The following is an 18,476-nucleotide window of genomic DNA, read 5'->3' as shown; positions in this document are numbered from 1 at the left end:
AAAAAAAATTCATTTGATTAACAGTTTGTGATTATTGAAAATGTCGGTGGAAAGTTAAAACTGTAATAAACAAGTTTTCAAATGCAACAGCATTATGTCATTTACCCACTGTTGTCATATGCCGTATTTTCTTTTTCCAACTGATTATATTAACTACTGCAACTTTTGCAAACTAAAAGATGTAGCAGTAGCAAATGAGATCACCTGTATGCTGAATCTTTAAAATATCTATCTGCTTTGGGATATATGTTTTTTAAAAAAACAGATACATGGTTCTGCAACATCACTGGTATTAAGGAACTTTACTACTAAAACAGGGATTCACTTTTGCCAATGACCTCCCAGATTATGAACTGCAAAGGAAATACTCGCAGCTGAGATTTTTTTCCCCCTCCAACTCAAATTTTGAACAGTTGGCTACTTCATACAGCAAGTGTCAAATCTTGATATACAATGTGCTGTTTTGTTTGGCTTTAAAGTACAGATCAGGCAGCCAATACTAATGCTTCTACTGTGGATGTTGCAAGTTTATTTTGTATTTTCTATTAGAACGAGAAGGTCATAGTTGACACACAAGTAGAAGAATTCCATTTGAGCTTTACTTTTCAATGTCTTATAGACAGAGGTTGACTGTCAACATTATGTGATTGCACCGAACTCTAGCATGAAATAACTCAAGGCTAGTTTTATAATTTGTGTAAGTTGACAATAGAGTTGATTCAGATCATAAACACTGCTTACATTGAATATACCCACTAGTGTGGTGGGTCTCATCTGTCATTCAGAGGGGAACACTCATTCTGGGAAACCATCGCTGTACTCCCTCCACAGCCAGCACATCATTCCACAGATACAGAGAGCCCAAGCTGCACACACAATACTCCAGGGTGTGGTCTCACCCTGTACAACTGCAGCAAGACATCTCTGCTCCTGGACTGGTCTGGTAGATGGAGTAGAATGTTGGTAAATGTAAGGCCATCCAGTTTGGAAGCAAAAATAATAGGGCAGGGTATTATTTAAATTGTGAAAGACTGCAGTGTTGTTGTTGTGCAGGCAGACTTAGGAGTACTCATACGTGAATTGCTAAAAGTTGATTTGCAGGTGCAATAGGTAATCAGGAAGGCAAATGGAATATTGGCTTTCATTACTCGAGGGACTGAATTTAAGAGGGAGGTTCTGCTGCATCTGTAGTAGCGTGCGCAGTTCTGCTCTCCTTACTTGAGGAGGACCTACTGGTTTTGGAGGCAGTGCAGAGGAGGTTAACCAGGTTGATTCCGGAGATGAGGGAGTTACCCTTTGAGGAGAGATTTGGTCACCTAGGACTGTACTTGCTGGAATTTAGAAGAATGAGATGGGGATCTTATAGAAAGATAAAATTATGAAAGGTATGGATAAAATAGAGGCAGGAAAGTTGTTTCTGCTGGTAAGTGAGACTAGGATTAGGGGACAGTAGATTTAGGACAGAGGCAAGGAGGAACTGCTTTTCCCAGAGAGTAATAAATCTATGGAATTTTCCATCCAACGAAGCAGTAGAAGCAGCTTCAGTAAATATATACAAGACAATCTTGGATGGTTTTTGCATGGAAGGGGAATTAAGGGTTACGCAGATAATGCAGGTATGAGGAGCTGAGACAATGAATAGATTAGCCATGACCTTAAATGAATGGCGGAGCAGGCTTGACTGGCCAAATGGCCTACTCCTGCTTCAATTAAGATGAAACTATGAGTTACATAATTGAGTAACATTAAGAAGGTATTTCAGTGCTAGTACATCCCAGCAACTGGCTGATCAAATCAAACACTACATTCCTTCAGCTGTTCGTACCAGGCACAGCAAACAATATGTGAAAAACCCAAACTGAAACTTCTATTGTTAAATATACTTTTGAAATTGGGCAGCACTTGCTGAGAGTGCCAAGTATATACAAACAACCAATTTATGATGATCACTCAAGCTCAGAACATTGTTCACTTATGTTTGATGGAAGCACTTGTTCATTTGCAGGCACATTTCTTTCTGCAAACAAAAAGGAACAGTTTAAACCTTGTGCCTTTTTGAATCACCAGGGAGCTTCGGAACCTAAAATTACATATTGTTTGCTCTCTAGTTATGGTGTGCCAGTGTCAACTTATTACAAGTCAGTACTGATTCATTCTATAGTACAGACTGATTTTTATAAATTTATTTGCTAATGGGATGTGGGCAATTACTGCACTTCATTAATTGAATAAGGGTAGTTGAGAGTCAAATATGTTTCTGTTGGTCTGAAGTCACATGTAGGACCAGGTAAAGACAGCCAATTTCCTTCCCTAAAGGGCATTAGCAAACCAGATATCTTTTAATAATAGACATGAGGCTAGCTTTTCCAAACAGATTGTTATTGAACTCAAATTTCACCATCCTCTATGATGCGATTCAAACCCATGCCCACAGGACATTAGCCTGGGGCTCTGGATTACCAATCCAGTGACTCTAATCCACTACACAATCACCTACCCATAAATTGATTGTTTGAAATTTGGAAGTGTTTGTCCTATGAGTGAAAGTTGAAAAGTTGCACTCAATTTGTCACCCTTTACAGCAACACAAGTTCTGCAGTATCAAACAACTATACGTACATTGATACAAATTTTGACCATACTGAGATACTGCTGCTCTATTGGAACCTCACTCTTTTTGGATGAGACATAAACTCATGCAAGTATAAATTACAATAACAATTTGAACAGCAGGGGAGCAAGCCCAGTGGCCTGATCAAAACCCAATTTGCAATCAAAATTACAAAACCCCATTTAACCATCATCACTTGCTGTCTGTGGATCCTGGTGTTCAAATCAGGTGAAGGGTTTCCTTGTCATGGTGTGACAATCAATTAAGTATTTCTGAAATTTAGTTGAAGTTTTGGGGTGTGCTAAGGTTGTGAAACAAGCAAAATAAATGCAGTTGTTTTTTTTTTTAATTTGGCTTGGTTTTTTTTTCCCCAAAAAATTCTAGATATTTTCATAATTAAAATGTGGATACACACATTTACCATAGACAAGATTGTTAGGTGCTGGTACAATTACAACCATTTAAAAAGGCATCTGGATGGGTTTATGAATAGGAAGTGTTGAGAGGGATGGGGCCTAATGCTGGCAAGTGGGACTAGAGCAGGTTAGGATATCTGGCCAGCATAGAAAAGTTGGACCGAAGGGTCTGTTTACATGTTGAACATCTCAGAGTCTATACACATTAGTGCAAAACAATAATTTTCTAGTTTTTTTTCCTTGTGTTCAGATGAATTGTCATGTGCACCAAATATAAAGTAAATCTGGATGCAGACCATCAGCAGAAATAGAAGGAAAATCAGATGCTTCTTTTAAAAAGTTACCATAGATATGGAAGGAAGAATATCATCTCAAACCCACAAACTGCTAGATTTGCAGTATTTAATTTTATATTCATCATGCTGGTATTTAAAAACTTACAACCTCACATTTAAGTTCAATGCCATAACCACTCCAAATGTCAGACAAGAGATGATGCATTTGCTGGATTTTATAATATAGATGATACTTTTGTCATTGGACAGAAGACAAGTTCTATGGGTAGCGACAGCCCAAGTCAAGAGAAAAATTGTTCCAAATTGACAAGATCAAGTTCAAACGAACCAAGCAGCATTGCCTTTTCAGTTGACAGTAAGCATAAAAACAAAAAGGTTTCCTTTTCTAAACAGCTGAGTTCCCCACCACCCACTTAAAACTGTTGTGAATAATGAGGATAAAAGCTCACTAATTTCTTCAGAATAAGACAGGGTTAAAAGTGTCAATAAATTTGGAAAGTTTAACTCTTGTAAGCTGGAAGATGAACAACAGGCAAACTAAATCATGAAATTTATGAATACTGAAAGGGAAAAACCACATTTAGACATTGAGGTGGAGAGAATTATGCCAAAGAAAAAGAATTTCTGGAGGCTGAATGACTCTTTTGAAAATACTTTGCTTTCTTCCTACAGATGCTGACATGCCTGAAGTTCTCCAGATATGTCTTTACTTTGTCAAATATCTTTACAATGGTTCCTCCTTTAATAATTCTGCAAACTTTGCTCAGCAGAACAACTAGAACAGTGATAGTAACTGGTCCACAATTCTTCCTAACTGTAAAATTTTCTTCTGCTAGCTATTCTTCCCTGGCTTGCTACTTCCTGTCCAAATGCACAAATGTAAAATTTAGTCATTCATTCTACTAATGTGCAAGAATCAAACTTTGACCTTTTGCACACTGTTCAGTTGGAAAATTTCACCAATTTGATGACCTGTGGGGGGTCAAGAACTAGAGGGCATAGGCTTAGGGTGAGAGGGCAAAGATATTTTTTTTAAAAAGAGACCTCTGGGGCAACTTTTTCACGGAGGGTGCTAAGTGTACGGAATGAGCTACCAGAGGAAGTGGTGGAAGCTAGTACAATTACAACATTTAAAAGGCATCTGGATGGGTATATGAATAGGAAGGGTTGAGAGGGAAATGGGCCAGGTACTGGCAGGTGGGACTAGATTGGGTTGGGATAGCTGGTTGGTATAGACGAGTTGGACTGAAGGGTCTGTTTCTGTGCTGTACATCTCTATGACCTACGCAAGACACAAAAATATGGCAATTCTTCAATCTTACTTATATTTTTAAAAATGGACCATGTCCAGATGCACTGGAGGACATTCACTTAATTCACCTAACATCTCAAAACAGGATAAGCCGGGGGTCTGCTGATTACTGGTTATCTAATAGCTGAAACCACTGATTTAAAAAAGCATGCAAGATGCGTGTGCCATTTCGAAGGGCAATATTTACTGTTGATAGATTTCTCAGTCAGGATTTCCTGATGCACAGGGTACCTTTATATCATTTGCCTGGACAATTACAGCTTGCAGAGAACAACACTGAACACCCTGAATGGTGCCTTTCCAAACCGCAAAACAGTAACTCCATGTGGATCTCAATGGGGATATTCATCAGAATGGTGTGAGGTAGAGAGGGGCACTTGCAGGTGGCTGTATAGTCCCCAGTCATTTTCTGGAATTGTCCTATGTGGTAAAAATAACAAATTTAGCATGTGCTTTTCAAGAAAGATTTGGGAGTGCTGCAGAGCATTAACGTCGATAGTCTAATGCAGTCTTCTCTGTGCAGTTGGTGAAGGAATGGATATTAAAGTGATGAAACAGGTGTTAATTAAGTGGGTTGCACTGTTTTAGATATGATAGGCTTCCAGAGTTTTGCCAGAACAGCACTTATTGAAGCAAACAGAGTATTCTATCACACTTGTGATTTGTCAATCACGGAGAGGCTTTGTGAAATCAGGAGTTGAATGACTTGAAACAGACAACCCAGCACGACGTATTCAGCAGGTTGTGACACTTGAGAACGTGAAAGAAACTACAAATGTGAGGTCTTTCTTACAAGGTAACATTAAATTTTCTTCCTACCCAATGCCAGCACACAATCTTATTTAAATTTGGCTTTCCCACTTAGCAGAAAAGACAGTAAACAAACTCATCCAAACAGCAACAGTTACACAACAAATCAGCTGCAATAGACTGCAAAAGAAGAAGTTTTATATAACAAAATTACTGGAAGATTTATTAAGATTGTAACATTGTACATCACCTCAGCTTTTCTCAGATTAGAATCATCAAGAATACCTGAATACTTGACTTTCATTACCTTCCACAGTAATGCACTGAAAACAGTTTTTTAAACAATAAACTTATGAATTATCATAAGTGAACTGAATAAATTGAGAAATATTTAAAAAGCACAATAATTTCACCTTAGTCAATGTCAATTTCTATTAAACTCACTCCCCTTAATATTTCTATGCTTCACAGTGGTTAAGCAGTAAATAATGTATTGTTACAACTTAGCAATCAAGTCATACAAATGTCAAACGTGTTCTTCAGAAAAAAAAGTGCTCATAAATCTTTCATCTTTCAATTCAAATACTAGCTGAACAGTCCACATAAAACAATAGATCGCAAAGTCAGAGAAGTATTTAGCTCAGAAATCATATTACATTAAATGCATAAAAACAAATTCTAGGATTTGAGAAGATTTATAGCTCAGGTTGTAAGTTCGCTTGCTGACCTGGTAGGTTTATTGTCAGACATGGTGTCACCATGCTCAATAACATCGGTGAGCCTCCAGTGAAACACTGGTGTTTTTCTCACTTTCTATTTGTGTTTTAGTCTGTTATGGTGGGTGATATCATTTCTGGCTTTTTTTCTCAGTTTGGTAAATGAGGTCCAAATCGATGTGTTTATTGATGGTGTGCCAGTTTGAATGCCATGCTTCTAGAACTTCCCGTGTGTCTTTGTTTATCTTGTCTTAGGATGGATGTGTTGTTCCAGTCGAAGTGGTATCCTTCTTAAGTCTGTATGTAAGGGTACTAGTGTGTTGGTAGATTTGTGGGCTACCATGATGCCAAGGGAACAGAGTAGCCTGGTCGTCATCTCAGAGATGTCTTTGATGTATGGGTAGAGTCTCTGAGTGTGTTGTCTCTTCTTGTTTGGGTTTGTTGTTTAAAAATCAGTGTGGTCGGTGCTTATTGTGTACCCGTTGTATAGGTATTTTTCTTCTGCTGCTCAAAGTTCCTGGGTGCTGCAGTGTGTTGTAGCCCGTTTAAATAATGTCCTGATGTAGCTCAGTTTGTGGGTGTTGGGATGATTGCTCCTGTAGTTGAGTAGACAGGGAAGCAACACAAAGAGCAGATAGTGGAAAGGGAGGTCTGCAGATGCTGGAGATCAGAGTCGAGAATGTGGTGCTGGAAAAGCACAGCAGATCAAGCAGCATCCAAGGAGCAGAATTGATGTTTCGGGCATAAGCCCTTTTCTGATGAAGGCCTTATGCCCGAAATGTCAATTCTGCTGCTGCTCGGATGCTGCCTGACGTGCTGTGCTTTTCCAGCACCACATTCTCAACACAGAACAGATACTCAACTACAGGAACAATCATCCCAAGACCCGCAAACGGAGCTGCATCAGGCCATTATTTAAATGGGCCACAACATAGCGCAGCACCCAGGAACAATGGACAGAAGAAAAATACCTATACAACATATTTTAGAACAACGGGTACCCAATAAGCACAGTCTGCTGATTCTGAAACAACAAACTCAAACAAGACACAACACACCCAGAGACTCTAGCCACATGACCATACAAAGACATCTCGTAGACGAGGACCAGACTACTCTGACCCCTTGGCATCATGGTAACCCTCAAACCTACCAACACACAAACTGCTACTGATGAACCTGAAGGACGCTGTACCAACAGCCAGCAAAATGAATGTCATATATAAAATACCCTAAAAAGGACTGTAACAAACATTACATTGGACAAACAAGCAGGAAACTAGCTACCAGCATACACTAGCACCAACTAGCCACCAAAAGACATAACCAACTATGAGTATCCTAACACAGAGAAGGAGGACATAACTTCAACTGGGACAACACATCCACCTAGGACAGGCTAAGCCAGGACACGCACGTGAATTCCTAGAGGTCTGGATTTCAAACTGGTACTCCATCAATAAACACAGATTTGGACCCCATTTACCAACTTCAAAAAGAACCGGAAGTGATATCACCCAACATAACAGAGCAAGACACATAAATACAAAATGGGAAAGAACACCAGTGCTTCACTGGAGGCTCACTGATTATGTTACCGAGCATGATGACCAAACATCTAAAGAACAAACCTACCAGCTCAGCAAGCAAACTTACAACCACAAATTCGAGGAAGCAATTTAGTAACAGTAATTTGTTCCGAGGTGCAGAGATTTTTACAACTTTTGAGATTTACTATATCCAAACTCTCATTGAATTACTGCTTGGGGATTTCTGTACAGTATTGCTGATCATATGGAGTAATCATAGGTTACGTAAATCAGAATTTTTATGTGGTCTTTTAACTGATGCAATGAGTTACAACTATATATCTATTTTCAGTGATTTCTTACATTTTCCTCTTTGCCTATTATCAGCAACAATAAGTAAATAGTATGATTAATTTCACTATTTCAAACAATGCATTCTAACTAAAATAACATCTTGTACATAGCACATTATCCAGTGCATGGCCACTCATCTTGCTTTTAACAACAGATTCAAACTGAGGTCCGCAAGCAAACAAAAATATTGCATTGTAGATTTTGTTAATTTGCTTAAAGTTGTAGAAAGATCTGAAGCCTCCAATTTAAAACCATGCTTATGATGCAATATCTACCCTGCTGCAGAAAACTCTCTCTTAGTATTGTAACTTAAGTGGAATCCCGCTGCTTTTGAACGAATTAATTTAGATTATCAGCTATGCATACAGGGAATAAAATGCTAAAATTACCTTCGATAATTAGATGACTACACAACATTTGCAATAAAGCATGTTCATTGTTTTTGATGGCATTAAGAGAGCTGCCTTATGATCAGCCTATTTGAAATATTGGACATATTTATTTAAGCACAAAAGTGCATTTGTGAAAATAGCCGCCGGCGTATAAGCGACCTTGCAGCAAAAATCCCAAACGACAAATCTATAAATTGGCCGCTTCAAAACGCTCGGCTTTCAAAATATCGTGCGGATGAAAGCGCCAGAAATTCCAAACGAGGCTATGAACATACTGAAAGCATTTGCAGCTCGACGTTTGTTCCGAGTAGCTCCCGGGAACACTGTACCTATTTTTAGCATTCCCCCTCGGGACTGAATAAGTAGATGAGACGGGGCAGGTCACACTTCGGTTCAAATCGTTTCCCCTTCCTCCTGCAACACCAAAGCCCGGCCCTGAGTCCAAGGGCGGCACACCACATCTGCGGCAGCAAGTTTCATCCTGCCCGCTGCTTGGACACAGAGAGAGAAACCTCGGGGTCTGTGTAGACTCGGTCAGCAGGCACAGCCCCCAGAGCACACTGAATGGGATCACATAGTGTGTGTGTGAGAGAGAGAGAGAGAGAGACAGATGACCGGCGTGGGCACGACCGCCTTCTCTCCGGGATGTAAAGACTAGGACACAGACATCACACTACCCCCGCCCGAGGGGGTGGGGAAAGGTGAAGGGCCATTCTCTGCGCAATCCCCTCCCGACCCAGCCCCTCACCCCCACAGGGCCCAGGGCCAGGCCGGCGCCGCTCACCTTCAGCCACATCCTCGTCCACGGCACCTTTCACCTGGGAGAAACACCACTGCAGGTCGTTAGCGCCGCCGCCGACTACACCGACTCCTGCAAAGTAAACCAAACGGAAATCGTTAAAGAAGCAGCAGCAGCAGGAGGAGGAAGAGGTCGGGGAGTAGGAGGAGGAGGTCGGGGAGTGGGAGGATCCGAACATTCCCGCCCGCCGCCGGGACACCACTTCCTGGGGAAAGGAGACATGAAGCCTCCATCCCTTAACCCCCACTCACCCGCCATGCCTTCCTGATTAAGGCGATTGCATTTGCCGGCCCTCACCCCCGGGGCAGAGGCGAGCGGGGGCCCTGATCCGCCCCGCGAATCTCAGCCGCGTCCAACCGTCAGCGGGAGGCCAAGATGGCGGACATGGCGAGGCAGCATGGTGCCGCGACGTCACGGGACGCGCTCGTCATCGTCGCCGCGAGAGCGCGCGCACGCGCCACCAGCTCCTGAAAGGAGCAGCGTCAGAGGACACAGGCTGTACTCTTGGCGCAGTCTGCTGCCAGTCTCTTAAAGGGGCAGCACCACAGTGCACTGCAAGTTGCAAGCTACTTAAATGGGTAACATAAGAGTGTGCAGGAATTATGTGTTGCAAGCCCTTCATGGCAGCATCAGGGCAATAGGCACAAGGACAGCATATGCTGCATTGCATGCTGCAAGCTCCTGAAGGTGCAGTGCCAGAGTGCACAGGAGGCACTTCCAAAACCCCGTGAAATGGTAGCATCAGACTGAGAGGCACCCATGCAGACAGCACTTACAGTATCTTGCATGCAGCCAAGTATCTTGGCTGCAGTATCTTGGCAATTAGAACGCAATCTGTTCTTAACTGTATTGAACACTGCCAATTTACTTCTCATGAGGCAGAACTTAGAGCATTCGGTGCAGATGGCCTTTAAAGGACAGCTTTAGTACAATGGACAGACGAGCAATGCTTTACTGTAATAGAAACAGAAAAAGCTAGAGAAACTATCTGTCAGCAGAAAGAGAAATAGAGTTAAGACTTTGTGATGATGCTGCTACTTTAACAAGTTTAAGTTGTCTTGGTCTTTTTTCAGAGGGGTCATAAATGCAGAGATACCATTGTCTGGTTTGGATGGGTTTTAGGGCAAATTTGATTAGAGCTAACAGATTGTGAATTAGGCAAAAGGTTTTCAAGTTTCAGGAAAAAACTTGTACAATGAAAGGGGAGTGGCTAGGTCTCCCAGCTCAGCTTTACTGAGAGTTGGTTTGATATTAATGGTCTGGCAGTTCCATGCTGATCCTCTCTCTCTCTCTCTCTCTGGATCTCTCCAAGAACCTGTGTTTGATTTTACCTTTTTTTTTGGGAATGTTGCAAGTATTTGGAAGAGCATCATTAAGTTGAGATAGAGTCAATTGTGTTTTTAAATAGTTATGTTATTCTAAATTCAGTTTTCTTTTGTTCATGTGTAAATGAATACTGTTTTGTTTAAAACAGAGTGGTTGAGCCAGCTGCATCACTCCTGGAATATCCACTATGCATCTACTCGAAACAACTAAAAAAGTTAAGGTCTGGGCTACCTTCTTGAAATGTTTTGAGGGGATCTGGCCTGGTCCACAACAATTTCAAGTCTGATATGATTCAGAAGTGCACTTTCTGCATTGAACTGCCAGACTCTTAAAAGGGCAGCTTTAGGACAATTGGCACACAGGCAGCACACAAATCACTGCACGCTGCAAGTCTCTTTACAGATTGCTTTGTTGAATGCAGAGAACTATTATTGTACACTATAGTCTTTCAGAGTTTCAAGGCAGTTTTCTTATTACTTTAAAATGTCAAGGACCCAAAACCACAGTTTCTTTGAGCTGTGGATAACATAGTTGCAACTAAGGAACAGTACCCTTAATGTATCTGAATAAAGTGGACTGTATCCAAAACTAGGAGATAGTGAGGACTGCAGATGCTGGAGATTCAGAGTTGAAAAGCATGATGCTGGAAAAGCAGGTCAGGCAGCATCCAAAGAGCAGAAGAGTCAACATTTCAGGCATAAGCCCTTCATCAGGAATATACAAAATCTTGTAGCAATGGGAAGGTGAAGAATCAACTTTTGAAAAGTGTAAGAACAGTAGCCATCATCCCACCCTCCTATTAGAAAGAGACATGACTGTAGTGGTTTGATCTGGGAGTCAATTCAGACAAGGTTAAGAGGTTAGAACCTTCATGGTAATCTCAGCCAATTCAAGAATTGAATCCATTTTGATGTTGGTATTATCGTGCATCACAGCCATCCAGTCTACTGAGCAAACCTTCAGAATCTAGAAAAAAATCCCTGCCTTTATGGATAGCATATGTGGGACAGCAGTAGAATGGATGTAGTTGAGGTAACATGAATATTAATCCCTTTCAGAACTATTATCTTATGTAACTAAGGGCATTTGAAGGATATTATTCAGCTAGAAGACAGAAACAGGGGAATATATTACGGGGAACAAAGAAATGGCAGAAGAATTGAATTGGTACTTCAGATCTGTGTTCACTGGGGAAGACACAAGCAATCTCCCTGAGGTAACAGTGGCTGAAGGACCTGAACTTAAGGGAATTTATATTTGCCAGGAATTGGTGTTGGAGAGACTGTTAGGTCTGAAGGTTGATAAGTCCCCGGGACCTGATGATCTACATCCCAGGGTACTGAAGGAGGTGGCTCGAGAAATTGTGGATGCGTTGGTGATTATTTTCCAGAGTTCGATAGATTCGGGATCAGTTCCTGCGGATTGGAGGGTGGCTAATGTTGTACCACTTTTTAAGAAAGGTGGGAAAGAGAAAGCAGGAAATTATAGACCAGTTAGTCTGACCTCAGTGGTGGGAAAGATGCTGGAGTCTATTATAAAGGATGAAATTACGACATATCTGGATAGTAGTAACAGGATAGGTCAGAGACAGCATGGAGTTATGAAGGGGAAAATCATGCTTGACTAATCTGGAATTTTTTGAGGATGTAACTCTGAAGATGGACGAGGGAGATACAGTAGATGTAGTGTACCTGGACTTTCAGAAAGCTTTTGATAAAGTCCCACATAGGAGGTTAGTGAGCAAAATTAGGGCGCATGGTATTGGGGGCAAAGTACTAACTTGGATTGAAAGTTGGTTGGCTGACAGGAAACAAAGAGTAGTGATAAACGGCTCCATTTCGGAATGGCAGGCAGTGACCAGTGGGATACCGCAGGGATCAATGCTGGGACCGCAGCTTTTTACAATATATGTTAATGATATAGAAGATGGTATTAGTAATAACATTAGCAAATTTGCTGATGATACTAAGCTGGGTGGCAGGGTGAAATGTGAGGAGGATGTTAGGAGATTACAGGATAACCTAGACAGGTTAGGTGAGTGGTCAGATGCATGGCAGATGCAGTTTAATGTGGATAATTGTATGGTTATCCACTTTGGTGGCAAGAACAGGAAGGCAGATTACTACCTAAATGGAATCAATTTAGGTAAAGGGGCAGTACAAAGAGATCTGGGTGTTGTACACCAGTTAATGAAGGTAAGCATGCAGGGACAGCAGGTAGTGAAGAAGGCTAATAGCATGCTAGCCTTCATAACAAGAGGGATTGAGTATAGAAGCAAAGAGGTTCTTCTGCAGCTGTACAGGGCCCTGGTGAGACCACACGTGGAGTATTGTGTGCAGTTCTGGCCTCCAAATTTGAGGAAAGACATTCTGGCTATTGAGGGAGTGCAACGTAGGTTCACGAGGTCAATTTCTGGAATGGCAGGACTACCTTATGCTGAAAGACTGGAGCGACTGGGCTTGTATACCCTTGAGTTTAGAAGACTGAGAGGGGATCTGATTGAGACATATTAGATTATTAAAGGATTGGACCCTCTGGAGGCAGGAAACATGTTTCCGCTGATGGGTGAGTGCCGAACCAGAGGACATAGCTTAAAAATATGGGGTAGACCATTTAGGATAGAGATGAGGAGAAACTTCTTCACCCAGAGAATGGTGGCTGTGTGGAATGCTCTGCCCCAGAGGGCAGTGGAGGCCCAGTCTCTGGATTCATTTAAGAAAGAGTTGGATAGAGCTCTCAAGGATAGTGGAATCAAGGGTTATGGAGATAAGGCAGGAACAGGATACTGATTAAGGATGATCAGCCATGATCATATCGAATGGTGGTGCAGGCTCGAAGGGCAGAATGGCCTACTCCTGCACCTATTGTCTGTTGTCGAGAGAGGGTTCAGGAGAGACTTACCAGGATGTTAGCAGGTATGGAACTTTTGAGCTATGAAGACAGACTGGAACTTTTTTCACGGAGGAGGTTGAGAGGTGGCCTTCAAGAGGTTTATAAAATCATGAGGGGGTATAGATATGGTTAATGGTAGGTGTCTGTTCCCAAGGATGGGGAATTTTAAGACCACAGGGGCATATTTTTAAGGTGAGAGGAGAGAGATTTAAAAAAAAAGACATGGGGGCAAATGTTTTTCAAAGCATGGTTCGTGTGTGGTATGAACTCTGAGGAAGTGGTGCATTTGAGCACAGTTACAATGTTTAAAAAACATTTAGATAATTTTATGAATAGGAAAGATTTGGATCAGTATTTACTGTGGAAAAGGATATGGAAGATATAGACTGTAGGGAAATAGATGGTGACATCTTGCAAAATGTCCAGATTACAGAGGAGGAAGTGCTGGGTGTCTTGAAACGGTTAAAGGTGGATATATCCCCAGGACCTGATCAGGTATACCCGAGAACTCTGTGGGAAGCTAGAGAAGTGATTGCTGGGCCTCTTGCTGAGATATTTGTATCATCGATAGTCACAGGTGAGGTGCCGGAAGACTGGAGGTTGGCAAACGTGGTGCCACTGTTTAAGAAGGGTGGTAAGGACAAGCCAGGGAACTATAGACCAGTGAGCCTGACCTCGGTGGTGGGCAAGTTGTTGGAGGGAATCCTGAGGGACAGGATGTACACGTATTTGGAAAGGCAAGGACTGATTCGGGATAGTCAGCATGGCTTTGTGCATGGGAAATCATGTTTCACAAACTTGATTGAGTTTTTTGAAGAAGTAACAAAGAAGATTGATGAGGGCAGAGCAATAGGTGTGATCTATATGGACTTCAGTAAGGCGTTCGACAACGTTCCCCATGGGAGACTGGTTAGCAAGGTTAGATCTCATGGAATACAGGGAGAACTAGCCATTTGGATACAGAACTGACTCAAAGGTAGAAGACAGAGGGTGTTGGTGGAGGGTTGTTTTTCAGACTGGAGGCCTGTGACTAGTGGAGTGCCACAAGGATCGGTACTGGGCCCTCTACTTTTTGTCCTTTACATAAATTATTTGGATGCGAGCATAAGAGGTACAGTTAGTAAGTTTGCAGATGACACCAAAATTGGAGGTGTAGTGGACAGCGAAGAGGGTTACCTCAGATTACATCAGGATCTTGATCAGATGGGCCAATGGGCTGAGAAGTGGCAGATGGAGTTTAATTCAGATAAATGCGAGGAGCTGCATTTTGGGAAAACAAATCTTTGCAGGACTTATACACTTAATGGTAAGGTCCTAGGGAGTGCTGCTGAACAAAGAGACCTTGGAGTGCAGGTTCATAGCTCCTTGAAAGTGGAGTCGCAGTAGATAGGATAGTGAAGAAGGCGTTTGGTATGCTTTCCTTTATTGGTCAGAGTATTGAGTACAGGAGTTGGGAGGTCATGTTGCGGCTGTACAGGACATTGGTTAGGCCACTGTTGGAATATTGCATGCAATTCTGGTCTCCTTCCTATTGGAAAGATGTTGTGAAACTTGAAAGGGTTCAGAAAAGATTTACAAGGATGTTTCCAGGGTTGGAGGATCTGAGCTACAGGGAGAGGCTGAACAGGCTGAGGCTGTTTTCCCTGGAGCGTTGGAGGCTGAGGGGTGACCTTATCGAGGTTTACAAAATTATGAAGGGCATGGATAGGATAAATAGGCAAAGTCTTTTACCTGGGGTTGTGGAGTCCAGAACTAGAGGGCATCGGTTTAGGGTGAGAGGGGAAAGATATAAAGGAGACCTAAGGGGCAACTTTTTCATGCTGAGGGTGGTACGTGTATGGAATGAGCTGCCAGAGGATGTGGTGGAGGCTGGTACAATTACAACATTTAAGAGGCATTTGGATGGATATATAAATCGGAAGGGTTTGGAGGGATATGGGCCGGGTGCTGGCAGGTGGTACTAGATTGGGTTGGGATATCTGGTCGGCATGGACGGGTTGGACCGAAGGGTCTGTTTCCATGCTGTACATCTCTATGACTCTATGTGTATGGGCCAGGAGCAGGTTAATTTGGGGTTATAAAAGCCCTCCTGATGAAAAGCCCTCCTGATGAAGGGTTTTTGCCCGAAACGTCGATTTCGAAGCTCCTTGGATGCTGCCTGAACTGCTGTGTTCTTCCAGCACCACTCATCCATAATTTGGGGTTATGTTCAGCATGGTCTGGTTGGATTGCAGGGTCTATTTCTGTGCTGTATGACTATGACTTGAAGGGTAAAAGATTCAAAATGCATACTGAGAGAATAAAGACCATTTCAGCTGTAATTACTACTGTACTAATTATTAAATGCCCATTTTACATTTATGCGTATATGCACATTGGTTGAAAGTTGTAAAAGAATTTGCCCTAGTGCTTTGTGCAATCAACATTTTTATATTATGGCTGCTTTGCTGTGGTTTCATTTGCTTGTTTTTGGTTAAATTTCAAAAATTCAGTCACTTTATTTTATAATCACAGATGGAATACATGAGTTTCATCAGGATTATTGTTGAGCTGCTAGCAAGTTGTGTTCTCTGGTCAATTAGTTTTTAAAAGTTGACATTAATGTAGGATTGATACACTTAAGAAGAGAGGGAGGAAATATGTTTTAGATAAAATTCCAGAACATTTTCTCAGAAGATTGTATTAGTTGCAACCCGTGACAGTTTACTTTTTCCATGTTGTTATAGAAAGAGGGAATGGATGACTGGTAACACCTCTGCGCCAGGACGCCTGAGTTTAGGTCCCACCATTCAAAAGCTTTTTCTTAGTATCTCTGGACAGGTTGATTTAAAATATCTGTAATAACTGTGGATATATCATCGCAGTATTGAAGTGTATTCAAAAACATTTTATAAATTCCACAGTCGTACCCAGGAACATCAGTTTCTCATACCCTTTGTCGATATAACATAGCCTGTGTTAGCCAAGATTTTCAAAACAATAGAATTTGAATGTATACATGCAATAAGTGTGGCTTAATATTTAGTGATATCTTTATGTTTATTTTTTGATGTCCTGCCTCCAATCAAAATGGAAAATACTGACTGACCCATCTGAACATACTTTATCTTTTTTCTTCTCCCAATGGTTATAAATTTGGAAAATTCTTTGGAAGCTGGTTATTCAAGCTGCAATTACACTTTCTTGACAATGCAATTTTGATTCTCCATAGAGTCTTGAATATTGCTTGTATTCTGCATCATGTGTATATGAGTAGTACCATGGCTACTGCAATTGCATTAATCCACCAATGTCACAGCTAATAGCAATAATAATAGAAACATTTTCCCAATATATCTTTGTAATGCTATTTATTATTGAGGTACTAGCAACCACCTTAATACAAGCTCACTTTTGATCTGATCCATTGCAAAACAAGGAACTAAAATTTAGGGTGTTTGGAGAAACTCTTAATATCATAAGAACTAGGAATTGATTTGACACGTCAAATGTGTTCTGACATTCAAAGAGATCATGGCTAATCTGATAATCCTTAACTCACCATGCAGCCTTTCCCTATAACCCTTGATTCCCTTATTATCATCAGAGAAGAAATTCATCCTCATCATGGCCTTAAATGGGTAACTCCTTATTCTGAGATTATGCTCTCTATTCCTAGACGATCTCAAGAGGAAACAAATCAAACTCTCCAAGAATCTTGTATCTTTAAGTGAGGTCACCCCTCAGATTTTTGAACTCTAATGAGTACAGGCTCAGCCTACTCCTACTCAACCTCCCCTCATGAGAAAATCCTCCACACCAGGGATCAACCTAGTGAACTTTCTCTTGGCTGCATAATTTTCCTTAGAATACTGTGAATAGTTTTGGTCTTCTTATCTAAGTGTGATCTACCTATAATTTAACAGTGTGAGATTACTGACAAAATTGACAGCAATAGTATGAGACAACAGTTCATCACCTTCAAGGACCAACAGAATTGGGCAATAAATACTAGTCCAGCCAGTGTTGCATACATCCATGATTGTATAGAAAAAGATTTTTATACACCATTTCCTTTCAAACAAAAGCCAGTATTATATTTTCCTTCTCTGTCATAATATTCAGATCCTCTGTTCTTCCTGCCAATGTGTATGATCTCACATTATATTCCATCTGTCAAGTTTTTGTTCACTCTCTAGCCTGACTATATCCCTTTATTAACTTTCAGAGTCATCATCACCACTTGCCCTCCCACTTATTTTTGTGTTACTGCAGACTTGGCAATACTATATTCACTTCCCTCATCAAAATCATCAATATACATTGTAAATAATTGTGGCCCCAGCAGTGATCATTTTTTAAAATCCTCTAGTTACAGGTTACCCCACTGAAAATGTCCCCTTTATAACAATTGTCTGTCTTCTATTAGTTAATCAATCAGTCTTTTATCCATGTTAATACACTTTCCCAATACAATGGGGTCTTATTAGGTAGCCTTATTTCTGGTACTTTATTGGATGTGTTTTGGAAATCCATATATATCACTAGTTCTGTTATCTATTCAACTTGTTACCTGCTCAAAATATTTGAAAACATTTGTCAGGCATGATTTCCACTTCTTGAAACCATACTTTATTTAATAAATGCTCAGTTATTACATCCTTTAAATAGACACTAACATTTTCACAATGACAGTTGTTATGTTAATTTGCCCCTAGTTTTCTGAATTTTTTTGTTTACCTCCTTTTTGGAATAAGAGTTTTACAAAGAGGATGGTGGTAGAGGATTGTTTTTCAGATTGGTGGCACACAGTGGTATTCCACAGTAATTGATACTGGATATACTTTTGTTTGTCATATTTACAAATGATTTGAATGAGAATATAGGAGACATGGTTAGTAAGTTTGCAGATGGCACTAAAATTGGTGGTAACGTAAGGAAGGTTGGCTAAGATTACAAAGAGGTTTTGACCAGTTGGGTCATTGGGCTAAGGAGTGGCAGATGAACTTAATTTGGATAAATGCAAGGTACTGCATTTTGCTAAAACAAACACAGACAGGACATATTCAGTTATTGGTAGGGCCTTCAGTAATGTTGTAGAATA

The 18,476-nt window shown here is 41.0% G+C and overlaps 1 protein-coding gene across 3 annotated transcripts in view; it reads right to left on the bottom strand.

The window, feature by feature from the left end:
• Positions 1–9,784, bottom strand: part of ppp2r2d (protein phosphatase 2, regulatory subunit B, delta) — a 59,702-nt gene extending 49,918 nt beyond the window's left edge. The window contains exons 1-2 of one of the 3 annotated variants that reach the window (XM_043712588.2): positions 9,427–9,784; positions 9,161–9,247 (exon numbers count right to left, since the gene is read on the bottom strand). Coding sequence is in view for 1 of the 3 variants with exons in the window: in XM_043712587.2 (XP_043568522.1) it covers positions 9,161–9,247; positions 9,427–9,433 (94 nt within the window). In the remaining 2 variants the exon portion in view is untranslated. Of the gene's footprint in view, positions 1–9,160; positions 9,248–9,426 lie in introns of those variants that run through there. The other 2 variants (XM_043712587.2, XM_043712589.2) reach the window with 2 other exon arrangements.
• Between the last annotated feature and the right edge of the window lie 8,692 nt (positions 9,785–18,476).

Source organism: Chiloscyllium plagiosum, unplaced genomic scaffold (genome assembly GCF_037043375.1).
Source record: "Chiloscyllium plagiosum isolate Xiang-an unplaced genomic scaffold, Cpla_swu_hap1 HiC_scaffold_22, whole genome shotgun sequence".
Taxonomy (NCBI): domain Eukaryota; kingdom Metazoa; phylum Chordata; class Chondrichthyes; order Orectolobiformes; family Hemiscylliidae; genus Chiloscyllium; species Chiloscyllium plagiosum.
The sequence above is the reverse complement of the archived record's forward strand: the minus strand, read 5'-3'. Positions and strand labels throughout refer to the sequence as shown.